This window comes from Chinchilla lanigera, unplaced genomic scaffold, assembly GCF_000276665.1.
Source record: "Chinchilla lanigera isolate Chin_1 unplaced genomic scaffold, ChiLan1.0 scaffold00147, whole genome shotgun sequence".
NCBI lineage: Eukaryota > Metazoa > Chordata > Mammalia > Rodentia > Chinchillidae > Chinchilla > Chinchilla lanigera.
This window is the reverse complement of record NW_004955548.1, coordinates 2,595,830-2,612,897: the sequence shown is the minus strand read 5'-3', so window position 1 is coordinate 2,612,897 and position 17,068 is coordinate 2,595,830. Positions and strand designations below refer to the sequence as shown.

General features: G+C 35.5%; 1 protein-coding gene across 1 annotated transcript in view; it reads right to left on the bottom strand.

Annotated features, from left to right (window-relative positions):
- The window catches only part of Il1rapl2 (interleukin 1 receptor accessory protein-like 2), a 1,160,877-nt gene that overhangs the window by 10,725 nt on the left and 1,133,084 nt on the right, over nucleotides 1-17,068 (bottom strand). Inside the window, exons 8-10 of the mRNA XM_005412011.2 lie at nucleotides 13,228-13,373; nucleotides 8,042-8,185; nucleotides 3,165-3,335 (exon numbers count right to left, since the gene is read on the bottom strand). Of these exons, the coding sequence (XP_005412068.1) occupies nucleotides 3,165-3,335; nucleotides 8,042-8,185; nucleotides 13,228-13,373 (461 nt within the window). The remainder of the gene's footprint in view (nucleotides 1-3,164; nucleotides 3,336-8,041; nucleotides 8,186-13,227; nucleotides 13,374-17,068) is intronic.

Genomic DNA, 17,068 nt, shown 5'->3' with positions numbered 1-17,068 from the left:
GTTTTTCTCCGGTACCGGGAACCGAACTCACGACCTTGCGCTTGCCAGGCAGGCGCTTTGCCGCTGAGCTAAATCCCCAGCCCCTGATTTCACTTTGGTAATGACATTACATTAATACAATTTAAGCAAATATCCCTCTAAAAATGAATTTTCCCCAATTTCTACATTAAACAAAATATTTTGGCAAACACATTGAAATACATAACCATTTAATTAATTAGGTCAAAAATGAAACAATTTTAAATTTTCAACATTGATTGAAAATTATCTTTGGGGTATTCTTTTTGTTTGTTTGGTTTTTGTTTTTTGGTACTGGGAATCAAACTCGGGGCTTTGCACTTGCCAGGTAGCCGCTTGTGCCATTAAGCTATATCCCCAGCCCTGGGTAGTCTTTTAACATATAATGTATATTTGTATATATAGATGCACACACATTGTCTATGTATCTATATATTTATATATTTATATATCTATATATAGAGAGATATACATATAAACCTCAATTTATGAATGCTTCTGTTTGGAGTTTGCAAACAAAAGTATTTGGCAAAATTTTGCTTTCATTTACAAACTCCACATTGGGTGACAAACATGACTCTAGCCATCTTCCCCAAAATCATAATGCAAATTAAGTTCATCAACCAAGGTACCACTGTATGCTTATTCTAAGGTTTGAAATCTTTCTCATAAATTACCATCAAACTTTTTTCTTTCAGTAAGAAGCTTCCAAATGTTGTTAAAAGAAAATGCCTTTCAAATACTGTCATGTAAATATTTAAGCACTTTTCATTTTATTCTCATCATTGTTTACCTTAAATCCACACTGTTAAAAAAAATCAACAGGCATCTAAAGCCCAGCAAGCTCAGGTCTTTCATTAGAAGAAAATATGTTAAAAAGATAAATGAGATATTGTATCTGTCTTCCTGGAGCTTATAATCTTGCTGACAGAAATATGTGGAAAAGTACATCAACTTATAAAACAGTACAAAATATAAGAGGAGTACAAAATTTAGTCAACCAAGTGGCTATATACCACGAATTCCAGGACTGGAAAGAGTTTTATAGATTTCATAGAAGAAGAATAAATAAGATTTGCAGAGACACCAAGACTAGCATAAAAATCATTGCAGGGTCACACAATTTATATAGAAGTCAGTTTGGCTAAAGTGAAAGCTTTGAGGAGAGGAAATGATAGGAGACAAATTTAGGAGACAAATATGGCCTGGTGGCAGATTGCAGAAATGTTAAGCTCAGCATTCAGGTTTTTCTCTTGCAAAAAATAGTGGATGATTAATAGAGTTATATGTGATATTAATAAGGCTAGATGGAAAGTAAAGAAATAATCCATATTGCACAAATAAGATAATTAGGTCATACACAAGAATGGTAGAAGTAAGAATGGAAAAAATGCAAGAGTTACTCAAGTTGGGATAAAGACACAGAAGAATAAAAAAATGCTCGAGGCATCAGGATGTTCCTTTGACAATACATCAATATATGACAGCACTTCAAGTCATTAAAATAAGGGAGATTACAAAGACAAAAGAGTGAAGGGGCATAGGAAAAAGCTTGGGGAACTCTTACATTTGAAATTCTTAAAAAATATAACAGCAAATATTGTTTTTGTTGGTCCTTACTATGTACATGTAAGTGTGAATTGTAAAGTATACACACAAACATACATAGATATTTATACACCCTAAGAAAAGAGATACACAAGCAAAACTCAGTTGTTTCTGCTTGTCTCATGTCCGCTTACTGACCATGATGGACTGCTGATAATCTGGATATGCGTTATTGATTAACTGAGTGATTTAGAAGAGTGAGAATTAGAGCTCAGACATAGTTCTTAGTTTCAGCTCTGCCATTTGCAGGCTATATGATCTTGAGTCCATCAGGTTTTGTTTCCTCACTGGCAACATAAATGTAGCAGTATATACTCTTTCGTAATGCCAGATTATTGTAAATAAGAAATCAAAGAGTGTGTGTGAAGTCATTTTATACACTGTCAAGTATTGAACGAGCAATACTTTCTTTCTGGTATCAGGTGTTTAACGTGTTCTGGGTTGGAGACACCAGTTCAATTTTCTGCTCTCAATGGTATTAACTGACCACACATATTCAAAAAAGTTGTAGTAGATTTACTTAGCGTAAGTGACGTTCATCAAAGCTCTTTGAGAGTAGGGACCATGTCTTGGGCTTCTCTGCGTTTGCCTTACACTTTAGGATGTATGCATTCAGAACACTAACAAGAACAAAGTACAGGGGCTGGTGATTTAGCTCAGCGGCAAAGCGCCTGCCTGGCAAGCACAAGGTCATGAGTTCGGTTCCTGGTACTGGAGAAAAACTAAAAAAAAAATACAGCCCAGAGGGGTGTGAAAAAAAAAAAAAATGTGGAAAAAAAAAAAAAAAAAGAACAAAGTACAAATTTTGCCTTGAAACTGAACTTATTCTAAAAGTTCAAATATAGCATTCAATATGTGTATCATATTTAAGCTCACAGTGTCCAGCACTTCTTATAAATAATTTAAATACAGTGTTACAGCCAATGGATTCAAATACCTTTTTAAGTGTATCTTCTCCAGAAATCTGAGGAAAAGTAACACGTCATAATGAATTATAAAATTGAAAGGCAAAAATTCGCATTTATCTGTGACAGTGATTGGAAGGATAAGTAGAAGAACAATGACAGAAGCAGACTTTGGAAATAAAATGCATTTAAACAGATTTATTTGAATTTTATATACTCTTTAAGGAACGTAATTTTTTCAATATACTAAGGCAATGCAATTAAAAAATACTATTAAAATACAATTTAAAAAGTAAATCTAAAATGGATGAGTGAATGCCTTTTTATTTTTCATTTTTTTTATTTTATTATTATTTTTTTGTTTGTTTGTTTTTCTCCGGTACCAGGAACCAAACTCAAGACCTTGCGCTTGCCAGGCAGGTGCTTTGCCACTGAGCTAAATCCCCAGCCCCGTGAATGCCTTTTTAAAAGTTCATATGTTCTAAAGTCAGCGTATAGGCAGTGGGGGAAAAATTTGAAGTGAAACAAATCCTTGTAAGTGCAGCCTGTCTGCTTAGCTCTGATTTCTGAAGCCACCATATAACTTCCCCAAAGAAAGTAAAAATTCTAAATACAAAATTTGAAGGTACTTACTTCCACTTGGGATCAGATCTCTTTCTGGGATGAACAGTTTGTATCCATAGTGTTTTTCCAGGACATCTGGTAGTATCTGAAGTGCAAACTGCTCTTCTTCAGGATTGTCACAGTCTAACGTATCTTGATCCACTTTGGTGTAAGACAGATAGGCATCGTACTCCTTGTTGTCTTAAAGAACAAAAATAGTATGAGTAGGTTCTATCTCTTACTTTTTGCCTCTGAATAAAAGATTCATGAAGGCAAAAGTTGTCAAAAATACTTTAATCATTTTTAATTATTAAACTACATTAATTGTACAAATTAATGGGTATCATTATGACATTTCCATACATCACTACAGCACCTTTATAAAGTTCACCCTCTTTATACCCTGTCTTAGAAGTTTATAACTAAGTGGCTGAAATAAACACTATAATTAGTGACTATCTTTAATACTTGGAAACAATAAATCCCATGGCATGTTATAGCTAATCTAGTTCATTTCAGTGTAACCTAGCTCTGTGATATCAACTGAAACTCAGGTACTGGGCCTTTTGTAGTGAGGACAAAATAAAATACAGAGTTATTATTTGTAAATTTTGGTGAGTACACACATGTGTGATATTGAATGATGTGTACATACTATTAGCTCAGTGTGCTTCTATGTAGAAATACATAGACCAAAGTCCAAAATTTGGAACTTTTGTGTGACAGTTGGCTTGACTCTATTATTTGGACACAGATTATTTCTTGTTTGCACAAATAAGTGCAAGACATGGAACAGAGGCAGGGTCCTACTGTTTGGAAGATGGAAATAATCCACAGTCACTTCCGGAGACACTACTCACAGTATTTACCATACTTCCGTTTGGTTAGTGTTGTCCCTTTCATATAAAAAAGCAGTGTATTACTACACATTAGAGACAGAAGCTGGGTACATGTGTAGAAGCACATTACCTGTTTTTCTTCTTCAGTCCATGGTCAACTAATTTGGCATAAACTCCAAAAGAAAGCTTTGTTTCAAAAATAGACATCCCTTCAATATTGGCAATTTAGTTGCTGCATTCACACATTAAAAGATTGCAATCTGCTTTTTGAGTGTATGTTTTCCTCCTTTGCCTTAATGTCCCAAAGCCATTCTCTCTAATCCAAAACTGTGGGTATACATATGCATGCAGTTTTTTTTCCTCCAAAATGTTCATGAACAAAGCTACTCAAGGTATTTAGCACCATAAGTTTTAGGAGGGCCAGATTGGAAAAGTTATAGTGGTATTTTCAAAATTCCCCTATTTATAGCAAAATAATTTTAAAATGGAGTAGCATTGACTCACATAGAGCTATAAACATTTATTAAAGCACAGTTACTTGCAAATAATAATTTTGAAAGACTGGTAAGTGTTTCCAGATTTATTTCTAACACACATCTATATTTTCCATTAGAACATATTCGATTAGAATATAGCTGGAATATGACCAAAAAGTAGTTTGTAGGATGGCGCGGCCACTTACCTATATCATTAATAACTTGGTTCAATCTGCTGAATGAGGTATAAATTATAGACAAATAATATATAGATACCTCATTATTGGAGTAGGTGGGATCCCTGACTGTCTTGGGATATCTGAGATAGGATTTATGTTGTTCTAATTCCAGCCCTTGCCATCACCACATGGAAAGAACTCCGGTGTCTCTATCAACATGGTGCCTGAGATCAAGGGGTAGGCTTACTAATTTCTAGCATGTATTCTGTATTCAAAAGGCTTCCATAAAACTTGGCTTAGTTACTTGATTGCCTAGAAGCAGATGCGCATGAAGGATTGCCCTTGAGGCGCTCATTTGGCTTATAATTGGGCACATTTCACTGTTGTGCATAAATTTCCACTTGGAAGTTAGAATGTTCAAAAGCAAGGCTAGTGTACGAATGTCCCGGAAATCCTAGCACTTTTGCCCTTGTTCTAAACAGGCGCAGGATGCACCTGCGGTCCCTTGACTTTCTCGTGCTATAATTACTCACCCAGGACTCAGCCGCCTATGATGCACAGCTGGAAGAATAAAATAGGCCATGGGACAAAGATCTCCACTCCCATGAGCAAAATAAACTTCATTGTTCTTGGTGAATAGTGTTGCTGACTCAAACACCATGTCAGACTAGAACCTTATTTGCTTTGACTTTGATAACTTTCCTGTGCCACAAACCTCCCTAAGTTCAAAGACATATTGATGCATTGAACAGTGATTTGTTTAGCATGTACCGTGAGCTAGCCCTGTGCAATGGATATCTGACTATGCCATCCATCACACCAGAACTTCTAGATTCTCATCCCATTGCTTGTCTTGACTGTGACTATTTGCCTTTCAATGATGCCTAAATTCATATAACTTTGATCATACTCTTACTTGTCCACCTATGTTTTAATTGTACAGTTCAGTGTTACAAAAGCTTTCTCCTGGAAAATTATATTTGTATCTGCGTATCCCAAATTAGTTATTACAAGTGACATGGATGTCTTTCACATGTTAATACCCACTGCCTGCCTAATACATTTTATTTAGCATTCTAGAAACACTTCATTCGTTGGAATATGGTATTTTCTCATTTTAGTCACGTACCTCTAAGATTGACTAAATTTGCAGAGCTTATAGGGCTGGCCAGAGTAGGAAGAGGGTGCTCATTCACCACGTCAGATGCCCCAGACAATCTAAAATGTCAGCTAGTGAGCAAGAGATGACCAAGATGCCACAGTTTAATAAATGCTCTTCAGCCTCATGTAGATAGCCAGGAAAATCTCATGAGTATCCAGTTGCTGCTCACAAAAGAGGAGCGAGATGCATAGAGCAAAAGTAACAACATGGTGCAAATAAGGTAAACAGCAAGCCCCCTAGTTGTCATAACACCAAGAGTCAGTTCAGTGATACAACTCTTCTAGGCAACAATAATGTGTCTTACCATGTGCTAAATTGTGCTAAATTCTTCTGATGAAACAAAAATTGAGCACAGCACAGAGTATTGGAAGAAAGAGAAATGCCACAATAACCACCATAGGTGTGCTCTTGTCAATCAGGAGAAAAGTTAGGAAGAACAGAACCAAAATATTTATAGAAGAATTTTCCTGTTGTCACCCTTGTCATTCCATTTTAAATCTAATTTCTATCCTTTATTGGAAAGCCATTCCTGTTTATAGCCCAGATCCCCTGCAGCTCATACTAGAGTACTGACCCTATAATTTATTTTTTTATTTTTTTATTTTTTTGACTCTATAATTTCTAATGTGAAAAGATTGTGCTACCTTGTTGATTAGTATATACTGTACCTAGTGCCTGCTGTTGTACCTGCAGATGAAGAATACAAGTAAGTGCACCATGCGTGGTGCCTGCCACCTAGTAGTACAAACTTAATAAGCATTTAATGACTGAAAAAAATGAAAGGCCAATAAATGAAGCAATCATTATCTGGTATGTAGAAATGAAATGAATTACATTTCAAATGATTAAGAGCCCAAGTTTCTTGGATAATTTTATTTTACAATACATAAAGAATTTTTATTCTTTTAAAATTTATAATTAGCACCTGCTTGCAGCACCTAATGTTTACACTCATCTTAGGGAGTAGGTGCATGCACTTAACACATCTTAATTCTTTTTATTCCCCTTCCCCTCATGTGTCTTCCACTCCCTGCATTTCTAGAGCCCCTTCTCATTTGCAAATGATTGGTCTCCCTTATTTCATAAAACATTTATATAAGAATGTGGGATTACAGGTGTGCTCCACCATGCTCTGCCAATATTTCAAAATGTGATAAAATTGTGGTGACTGCTGCTGCCTTATTCAATCAATTGAAAACCAGGCCCATAAAAACATTATGGTATGTCTTCACCCTACTCGCTGGATCTAGCACCATGCTACTTCTGAATGTATTGCTGTAATATGACATCTTTAACTTGTTCAGGAAGATACCTAGCAAGGGAATAGCTGGGTCAAATTCTTTTTTGTTATTTTGTCTTTTTGAGACAGGGTCTTGCTATGCAGTTCAGGCTGACCTTGAGCTCACTTTGTAGCCCAGGATGGCCTCGAACTCACAAAATATCCTCCTGCCTCAGCCTCCCAAGTACTGGGATTACAGGTGTAGCTGGGTCAAATTACATTTTTAGTTTTAGTTTTTTGACGGACCTACAGAATGGGAAAAAATGTTGCCAGCTACACTTTGGACAGAGAACTAATATCTATTATATATAAAGAACTCACAAAATTAGCCCCTGCAAAAGACCCAGAGAAAATTCAGCATGTGAAATGAATAGATACTTAGAAGTACAAATGGCCAATAAGTATATGAAAGAAAATGTTCACCATCTGTGAGTTTCAAAGAAATGCAAATTAAAACAACACTAATATTCCATCTATTCCAGAAAGAATGACTAGCAACAAGGAATCATTCAACAACTAATGCTGGTGAGGTGGTGGAGAAATTTAAACTAGTACAACCACTATGAAAATCCACATGAAGATTCTCAAAAAACTAATAATTGAAATTGATTCCTCATTTATTTCTCACTAAGGGAAAGGTTTTTCCAGCAATTATTTTACACCTTGACCAAGTAAAGATTCTGTATTAACTTTTACTTTGAAATAATTTCAAATCTATAAGCATTATGAGGACAAACTCTTTCAAAAATGCACACGTCCTCTACCCAGTTCCATATTGGGTTTATATTTCCTCCTCTTTTGTCTTTCTTGATTGGTAAATGTTTCCTAAAAAAATTTGAAGGTAAGAAGTATATGACATAGTCCATTCTTCCTAAATATTTCAGCAAGTATTTTCTAGAAACAGAGAATTTATTTTATTTAATCATAAATATATATCATTTTGTATAATTTGAACAATAGGAGATATCTTACCATCCATAGTTTCATCACTTCCAAAGCGTTGTCGGTAGAAGAGCATCAGCTCAATATTATAGCACTTATAGATGACTACCAGCAGTATAAGGAGGAGGAAGATGGCTCCCAGGCCTCCAGCAAGCTCAATTTTGTAGATTAAGTCTGAAGGAAACAGAACAAATAGGAAAACATAATTAAATCCTCAATGCTTGGCATGTTCTCACATTTCTAATATGTAAGACATATTACCCATTCTGATTTTTCTTTTGAGAATAATCGTGCTTATACTTTGTTCTTGATATTTTTGTATGAATTGGATTTTTATTAACTATTTTCTAAAGAGTTGAAGAATTTACTACTAAAAATAATCATTGTATCTGAAAGGGATACACTCCCAGTATATTTTGAACACATCTTTTTGTAAAAAATGGACTTTTGCTTTAATTGTATTTGAGGACACTATTGAGGCTTCATTATTCTGGTTTCAGGGCTAAGGATTTATTGTTTCTGTTAAATTACGTTACTGGTTTATCACCACTATCATCTCATTTTTCTCAGGCTACCAGCCCTGTTCTTCTACAAAAGAACATCATAAAATTACTTTCAGAATCAAATAAAATTTAATTAGTTTTCAAGGCTTAACTGTTTCACTTAATTCTAGTGAGACATACCCTAAAATAACATAAACAAAAAAGTTACTATTTTTGGAATAACTGACTATAACATGTATACGATATAATATGTCCAGTAGAACTAAAATAGAATGAGAAATCTAAATTAATTAGTAATATTAACTATTCTAAAGAGTTTATCATCAAAAGGTGAGAGGGTATCATAGAATTTAGAGAAATGAAAAGTCAGTAGAGGATTAAGCACTGTCCAAAGGAGCAATGCTAAATCTGAGAGACAGCAGACTAGAGGTATGTTTTCTACATAGGAACAAGAACATTTTGTGGTCTTATCATAATTAACTGATATTGTTTATAAGCTTATATAACCTCATTTTAATATAATTTTGTAATTGTCAAATGACAATTCTATCACTTATTCAGTTTACCATGTAATCTAAAACTGAGCAAGGGAAGGCAATTCTGGTTTGTCCCTCATTTACTTCTGATTCAATTTGGCATTGGTTTCTGCATGGATCTATTCTGTAGAACTGTCAAAACCAAGTTACTGACTATGATAGGGTGTCATTCTTAAAAACTAGATAGTTGAACATTCTCTGTCCCTTATCTTTTTTTTGTTTGTTTGTTTTGGTCTTTTTGAGACAAGGTCTAGCTACACAGTTCAGGCTGGCCTTGAGCTTACTTTGTAGCCCAGGCTGGTCTTGAACTCTCAAAGATCCTCCTGCCTCAGCCTCCCGAGTGCTGGGATTACAGGCGTGCACCACCACGCCCAGCCCTGTCCCTTATCTTTATATAGGATCGTTATTCAAGATAAATTAAGCTCCATATAACAATTAAGATGCATTTTACAGTATATGAGAACAAAAACCTAAAATATTCAAATATTATATTATATGATATCATATTATAGATGCAAACTTCAGCCAGTCTGTTTTTTACTTGCTAAGTAATCCTATTGTGCAGAAATTATTAGTGTAAATATATAGGGAAAGATTTTGAGACTCAGGGATTTAAGTCACTTTTCCAAGGTCAAGTACCTATGAAGTAGCCAAAATGGAACATTCAACTCAGGTCTCCAGCTTGAAATTCAAGGTTCTTTTTTTTATTACACCACAATATGATATGCTATATCCTGGGAAGTGACAACAGAAAATTGTTGGTCTTCCATCGAACCACTGTTAGTACTTCCCAACAACCTATAACTTGTGGTGAATTTTGTTTCCTGCCCTTTTGATTCAAAGGTAAGAATATAAAGTGTACATTGCCAGTCTGGAGGAAAGAACTAGCCAGGTCTCAGATACTCCATTAGGAAGTACTGCAGAATCCTGTAGATACACCCAGGGAAAGAGGTGTTCCTTTGGATCCAGGATGAAGAACATTGTTAGGTGGCATGAAAAAAAAAGGAATTTAGTTTCAAAAAGAAAGTGTGGTGTGAGAGGAGATGGTGGGCAGACACAGCACAGCTAGTAAAGAAAATCCTGGAGTGGAAATATAACATACACAAAATCACTCTTTCAGAGTATGGAGAGAGGAAGAAGGATGAAGAAAGAAAGACTGGTACTACTATTAAAGAGAATCTATGACACTAAGGAAAATTGATGGGGCATGTGATGCTTGGGGATAAGAAATTGATATCTGGCTCTGTCCTGAGGGCTGCAAGAGTTCATTCTGAAATTTAAGCCCCCATATTATAGGTAAAATAGTCTCAGCACAAATTAATTCTATATAGAGAGCAGAAGGCAGTAAGTGGTCCCCTCACCATAAAGGAAGAGGAGAAAACAAGCTTGCTTAAAAGACCTCTGTAGCGATGTACATCATAATCTTTCTTGTTTTCTCACGGCCTTACTTCAGTGATACCTGATTAGTAGGCAGTGTTGTATTGCAAATGACACAAGTTTCTTTGTTACTCTGAAAACCAATTTCTCTTTAATCTTAGAGCATTGATTGAAATGATTCAAACTGTTTTCCTACTGTAAGACTTTCACTTTATGCTATAAATGTGCTTTTTTCAACCTCTTTCTTATTCCGTGTCTGTCCCTGTGTCTCTGTCTCTGTGTATCTCTCTGTGTCTGTCTCTCTCTCTGTCTCTCTCTCTGTCTCTCCCTCTCTCTCTCTCTCGTTCACTCTCTCCCACCTCTCCTGTCTCTCTGGTCAGAACAGCTTTCAACTGTGTTCAAAGTCACTTGAATGGGAAATTTTCCAGCAATATGTATGTTATTTATAAAGTTACTCTAAGGTAGATGAAGAACTTCAGCAGCAGGCAAAATTTGGGTTCCCAAGAAGCAGACACCATCTTACGTGGTAAATTTATGCATAAAAATCATGATGTGAAAAAGTACCATTATGGATCCAGGGTCCACCTTATAAAGATATTTTGGAAATATCACATAATGACTGTTCACACTGAAAACCCTGGACGTATCTGAGGCTCAACCAATGTTCTTCAATCAGGCCCAGACAGGTACATCAAAAAGGGAGCCTCTGTTCTATGATTAGAAAGTAGAACTGCCATCACCCAAAGGACATCTAGTTTTTATTTTTTCTTCTGTTTTCAGTTGTTATTTTTTTGAGCAGGATATATACTTCTCGGGACACTCCCCAGCTGAGAGATGTAAGGTATTTCATTTGTGGTGTGTCTTGCATACTTGTCATCAAGATAGGTATAGCCAAAATAATAAATGTTAACGGGGTTGTAACTTTTTCTGGACACCCAAAGTACAGGTATTGCTCCGTGTAACCTTTTAGTTTGAACCCAGTTATTTATTGATTGATATACTTATTAAAGAGAGATGGATTTATTTTAAAACTAAAATAGCAGTATTTGTGGGCCTGCTGGCTCACTTGTAGAAATTTCATTCTTTTTTCTCATAGAAGGTTTTGAATTATGACGCTATATACTTTTTGTAACTTTTGCTTACTGTTCACTGTTATCTTTCTTTGCATTTTCACCTTCCCAGAGATGACAAGGTCACAAAGTCTTGGGTGTTATCTGTTTTGCTCAGCAGCCTATTCCTTATAGCTAAATACCCTTTTTCTGCAGCAGAATGCTGGCGTGTTTCTGTCCATTATTATTCTCTACATGGCAGAAAATACAGTGCTTGCTACACATGAGTCCTCAAAAAGAAGAAAAGTATAATTTATTTGAAGAGAATGTGTTCTATTAGGGGCCAGACACTGCTTATGTTGCTAAGGATACAGAACTCAAGCGGCATGCTCTGGCATGGAGAAGGGCTGAACCTGAAATGAATCTGAAATGGACAGGAGGAGTGATTTTTGCACAACTTGTCGGACACTGGCAGTACCTTCTGTTCATGTAGGTAGGATAAGTGGTTACCCAGTACATAGGAAAAATTATCCAACTTTGTATAATAACAAACATTGCTTGGGCATGATACATTTTATATCCAATATTATCATATGAACTCAAAGTAACTCTGCAAGGTAGATATTATAACTTGTATTTCACAGAAAAGGAAACAAAAGCTCAGGAGGTCTAATCAGATAGACTATTCCTATCGAATCAGGTGTCTAAATCACAAACTCCTGAACTGAAGTTTCTGGACTTCACTTTTCATGTTAGAGTTAAGAGGCACAGCTAGTGGCTTTGCTGACTGAATATGTTCTATTGCTTTATAGTGGAGGCAACAAGAACAATGGTTGGAAACACTTTCTTTCTGCTATGTTTATAAAACTTCTGCCAGATTCACAGAGAAAGTATTTAGGCTTTTCTAGTCAATAAGAGTCATGGCAATGTAAGTGCCAATTCAGAGGTGTCACTAGCTGCTGAGATTGCTGTTTTTATGTCTGGTTTTATCTCTTTTATCTGTAACAGATTCTTTATTTTACCCATTATATGCAAATTTTACTCAGCCCAAAACCAGATCGAAAGAAAGACCTTCCTTAATGACAAATTGTATAGTAATTTACATGCCCACTAGAGGCTGAACATATGGTTACATCACAAAATATAGTTTATAATTGTTATGATAATAATTGCAAAAATGCCATATGGTATTATTAATTATTTTTTATTGTTTAGCCAAAGTATATAAAAGAAACATTGTTTCTTATCTGATAATTAATAGCATTTGATTCAAACAATTTAAGATTAAAGTCTAAAAAAGTGAACTATGTAGAGATCTTAAAAGTCAACCTATATAAAATTTTGCTATAATACTTAAAATTACAGCAAGGGATGTTTTGTCTTTATTGATTTAATGTATATGTAATATATATTACATGCACATTAGTGTATATTTAATGTAATTATTAATGTAAATTTAATGTATTTATCCATTTTCTAGTGGCATTGAAGATCATAGATATTTTGGGTATTTTTTCGGGGGTAACAGGAATCGAACTCAGGACCTTGCGCTTGCCAGGCAAGTGCTCATGCCACTAAGCTATATCATTGGTGATATTTTGTGTTATATACAGCAAGACCATTATTGAATCTTAGACAAAAATGTTAACAAAAGTTTGTACTAACTTTTGACAAATCAAGACCAGGAGAAATATCTAGCTTTACTAGTTATTGCCATTTCAACAAAATATAGTTACAATAAAAATAAATACCCTTTTTCCGCAGCAGAACACTGGCATGTTTCCGTCCATTTCGGTTTTCTACATGGCAGGTATAATTAGCCAGGTCAGCCTCCACCACTGAATCGAAGATGAGTGCCAATTCAACTTCCTTTTCTCCAAGATGCTCTTTGAGAAGCCTGAAATAAAAACAGTATTCTTTGCTGAACTTGTTTGCTTTCCTTGTGTAAAAAGTAGCCATGCAAGAAGTCTTCAGATGGTTATAGAGCCCCAATCTCAGGTTTCTAGATGGTACAAACAGGGGTGGCTTCTTGTATGGTATGTTCTTGTGTGCCCTCCAACAAGAAAACACAGAAAGTGCACTTGACCTGGAGAACAAATGGTAAGAACAGAAGCGAAGAATTCACTTAGCACAAAGAAGTATTACTTTCACAAAGCTTTGCAAAATGGAGCCCACAAGTTCTGTGTGACAAAAATGAGGAAACGCTGTGCTCGATGTTACAAACAAAGTTTGTGAAAATTAATTTTAATTTTGTATCATTGCATGGAGCCATGATAACAATGTGTAGGAGTGCAGGTCTTGTATTAGAGGTTAGAGTTTTCAGATTAGTGAGGTAAAAGGGCAATGAACAGGGTCTTTAAAATGACTACTGTATGAAAAGCAAACCAAAGATTCCTTGTAGTCTTCTAGTCCCAAATATTAGTGACAAGCATGTTGCCTGATGCAGTAATGCCTGCTCTTTAATCCCCCAGTGATTCTCACTCCACCCTCAGGGCCTTGATTTATCCTTACTCTGTTCCACATTTGCTTTTCTGTTTTCCCTATCACAGGAGAAACCTTGCCTTCTGTGACATTTTCTCCAGTCTTGATTCTTGATTTCTCAAGTGAAGTTCCGAAGGCCTTGACAGGCCTGGAACAGGTGTTTTTGCAGAGAAGCTGAGTTTCCAGGCCTTTCTTTTCCCTCAGGAGGTGCACCTCATATTTCTTTGAAGAGGTATCTTTGCACATGTGATTAGTTACCTCCTGAGAGAGGTGAAAGTGGGCACTCTGCTGATTTTTCTGCATCCTCTTGCTTTTGTTAAAGTAGGAGCAAATTAAGAGTTAAGAGGTGGTAATCTTACAGTTAAGTTCAAGACTTGGTTCTTAAATACATATTATTTTATATGAGAAATTGGGGAACCAGAAGTAACTCATCTTTTTCGGATAATGAGTTCAGAGAGGATTAACTGGTATTGCACATAAAATTAAAAAAGATAAGTGTGCACTGAAAAAAAAATGGATTCTAAGTACGCATTTCATACTCACAAATTGAAGCTGTGTCCTTACCCAGTAATTAACTTTTTGTTTCCTTAATTTAATTCATCTTTATTTTTTTTTGTTTGTTTTGTTTTTGTCCGGTACCAGGAACCGAACTCACGACCTTGCGCTTGCCAGGCAAGCGCTTTGCCGCTGAGCTAAATCCCCAGCCCCTTAACTCATCTTTAAATTGGGAAAAATAATTACAATAGTAACGTGTGTCTTTAACTTGTTGTCAGAGTGAAATGTGTTAAATACATTTGACCATTAAGTAGCACTACGCGGTTGCAAAGGGATCTTATTAAATATGAACATTTCATTATCTGTAGTTAGAGTGTGTAAATTCTGTATCCTCAAAAATATTCGTGTGTTATAATTGACATTTAAGTTTAGCTTGGCTTAATGTACTCTGGCTCCTTCTTTAGAGAAGGAAGCACTTAAATATGGGTTTGTGGAAAAGAGTTTCCAGCATTTGAAAATCTCCTGTACTAAAATCTAAAGAAAAGAAATATATGCCAAATTGATACATTTTAAAAAGTAACCCTATTTATACTCCCTTCCAATAATATTCATACTTAAGAAGTGATCATCTTAATCTTTTTCATTTATTTATTTTGTTGTTTAAGACAGGGTCTTACTCTGTAATTCATGACAGCTTTGAACTCACTACTGTAGACCAGGCTGGTCTGAAACTCTCAGCAATCTTCTTGCCTCAGTCGCTGCAGTGCTGGGATTACAGACATGTGTCACCATGCCTGACAGAACTGACAAGCTTTCATAGTTCAAACATCTGTGACTCAAGAAGTCTTCCAGTGTCCTCTGACTGTATGTACTATTAGTGAACTAGGCAAGTATAGAGATTTTCTTAACTAAACTTTTTAGACTATATCTTATTATTAACCTATTAATTCTTCTGCTCTCTGACTACAGCTTTAATTTTCTCTTTTGTCTCTTCTTTCCAAACACATGTGAAACCAAGAAACCATTTGGAATTTATTGCCTTCCTGATTTACATGAATTTTTGCTTCCTCCATTTTCTTCCTATTACTGGTAAATTCCACCACAGTCAATTCTTTTAGCTTTGTGTAACCTGCTTGCTGTTGGAGAATTTCCTGTATTTCCAGAAGCTGTTTAGGTACCACAAACTCATTTTGATTTAAAGCTTTACACGAAGGGCAGCCATAGGCTCTGCCAGGCACAGGGCAGAAAGCTCATCCTGTTCCTCGCAATCAAGTCTTTCCCTTTGCATTTCTAAGGCAGTTTCCAAAAACAGCTTTTCACAGGCTGCAGACAGAATTTGGAGAGTGAATTTGAAAAATGAGCCTTGGTTCATCCATTAATATATGTGATGTCTTAATTATAGACCTTAAAAAACTAAAGATAACCTGACATTTTTCAAATTAAGACAAAGGCTATCTTGGTCTACAAATCACTCTGCAGAACAATAATATTTTCCTACCAAATACAACTTTGAAACAATCTATTAATGATTCTTTGCTGTTCCCTAATAAGTGCTCAGCTCGGGCTAAATATTTGACCTATGGAGTTTGTATTTCTAGTGTAAACATTAAAATGTCTGGCCCATTTTTCCCATTCAGATTCAAAATTTAAATAAGACAAAAGTTATTCAGTTCAAAAAATTATAGAATAAATTAGACAAAGCAGTGCGGAACTGTCGTGCTTACAACAGAATTTCAAAGAATGAATAGGTCATCTCAATTAGAAAAGGTTTGAGAAACTGGCTAAAGAAAAGGAAAACAGCATTTTACAGAAGAGAAGGGATTCACAATCATAGTATACTGGTATCAGAATCCAAGAAGCTTGAGCCAGTACTAGTAGGAACATGTAAACTATAAGTGAATGCAATGTATGAAACCACTACATGGTATCCCAATAATATATGCAACATTTGTTTTTTTATGTATGAATTTAAATAAATTTAAAAACATAATTGATAAAATTTTGGAGGCCCCTTATGGATGACCTGCAGATAATAACTCTATGGACCATAATCTAAGGAGAACTCACACTTTCGTGGGTTTGCCTATAACAACACTATAAGTTCTTAGGGTGAAATACAGATAAAGATCCCCTTATGCTTCTGGTAGGTAAAAGGTTAAAAGTAATTCTTTAGAAAGGAGGCCAGAACACTCTGTTCTATCAAAAAGCTTTCCTTCAAGGGAAGCCAGCTTATCAGAATCTAAACTGCTTTGGTTTTGCAAAAGCCTAATCTACCTAGCAGAAGAGAAATACCCAACTCCAGAGCACTCTAGACTTCTTCTCTTATCTAAAAAGAGGTAAAACTGAGAAACACTCACTAAGATAACAGTTCAGGGGCATGGTCTCCTAAAAGACTCAAACCTTATCATCGACTTATGGAATGAATGCTGTTATATCTGTTAGGCTTCTGCATGGTAGCAAGGGATCACAGCTGAAATAGCTGAAAAATCCAGATCCTATTTACAAAGATAGTGTTTAGAAAACCCAACAAAAACAGTGGCAACAAAAACTAGGACACCAGTGGAAAATTTGTCTTCTGACATCTGTAGGTATAATATTCTAAACACAGTCTAACTG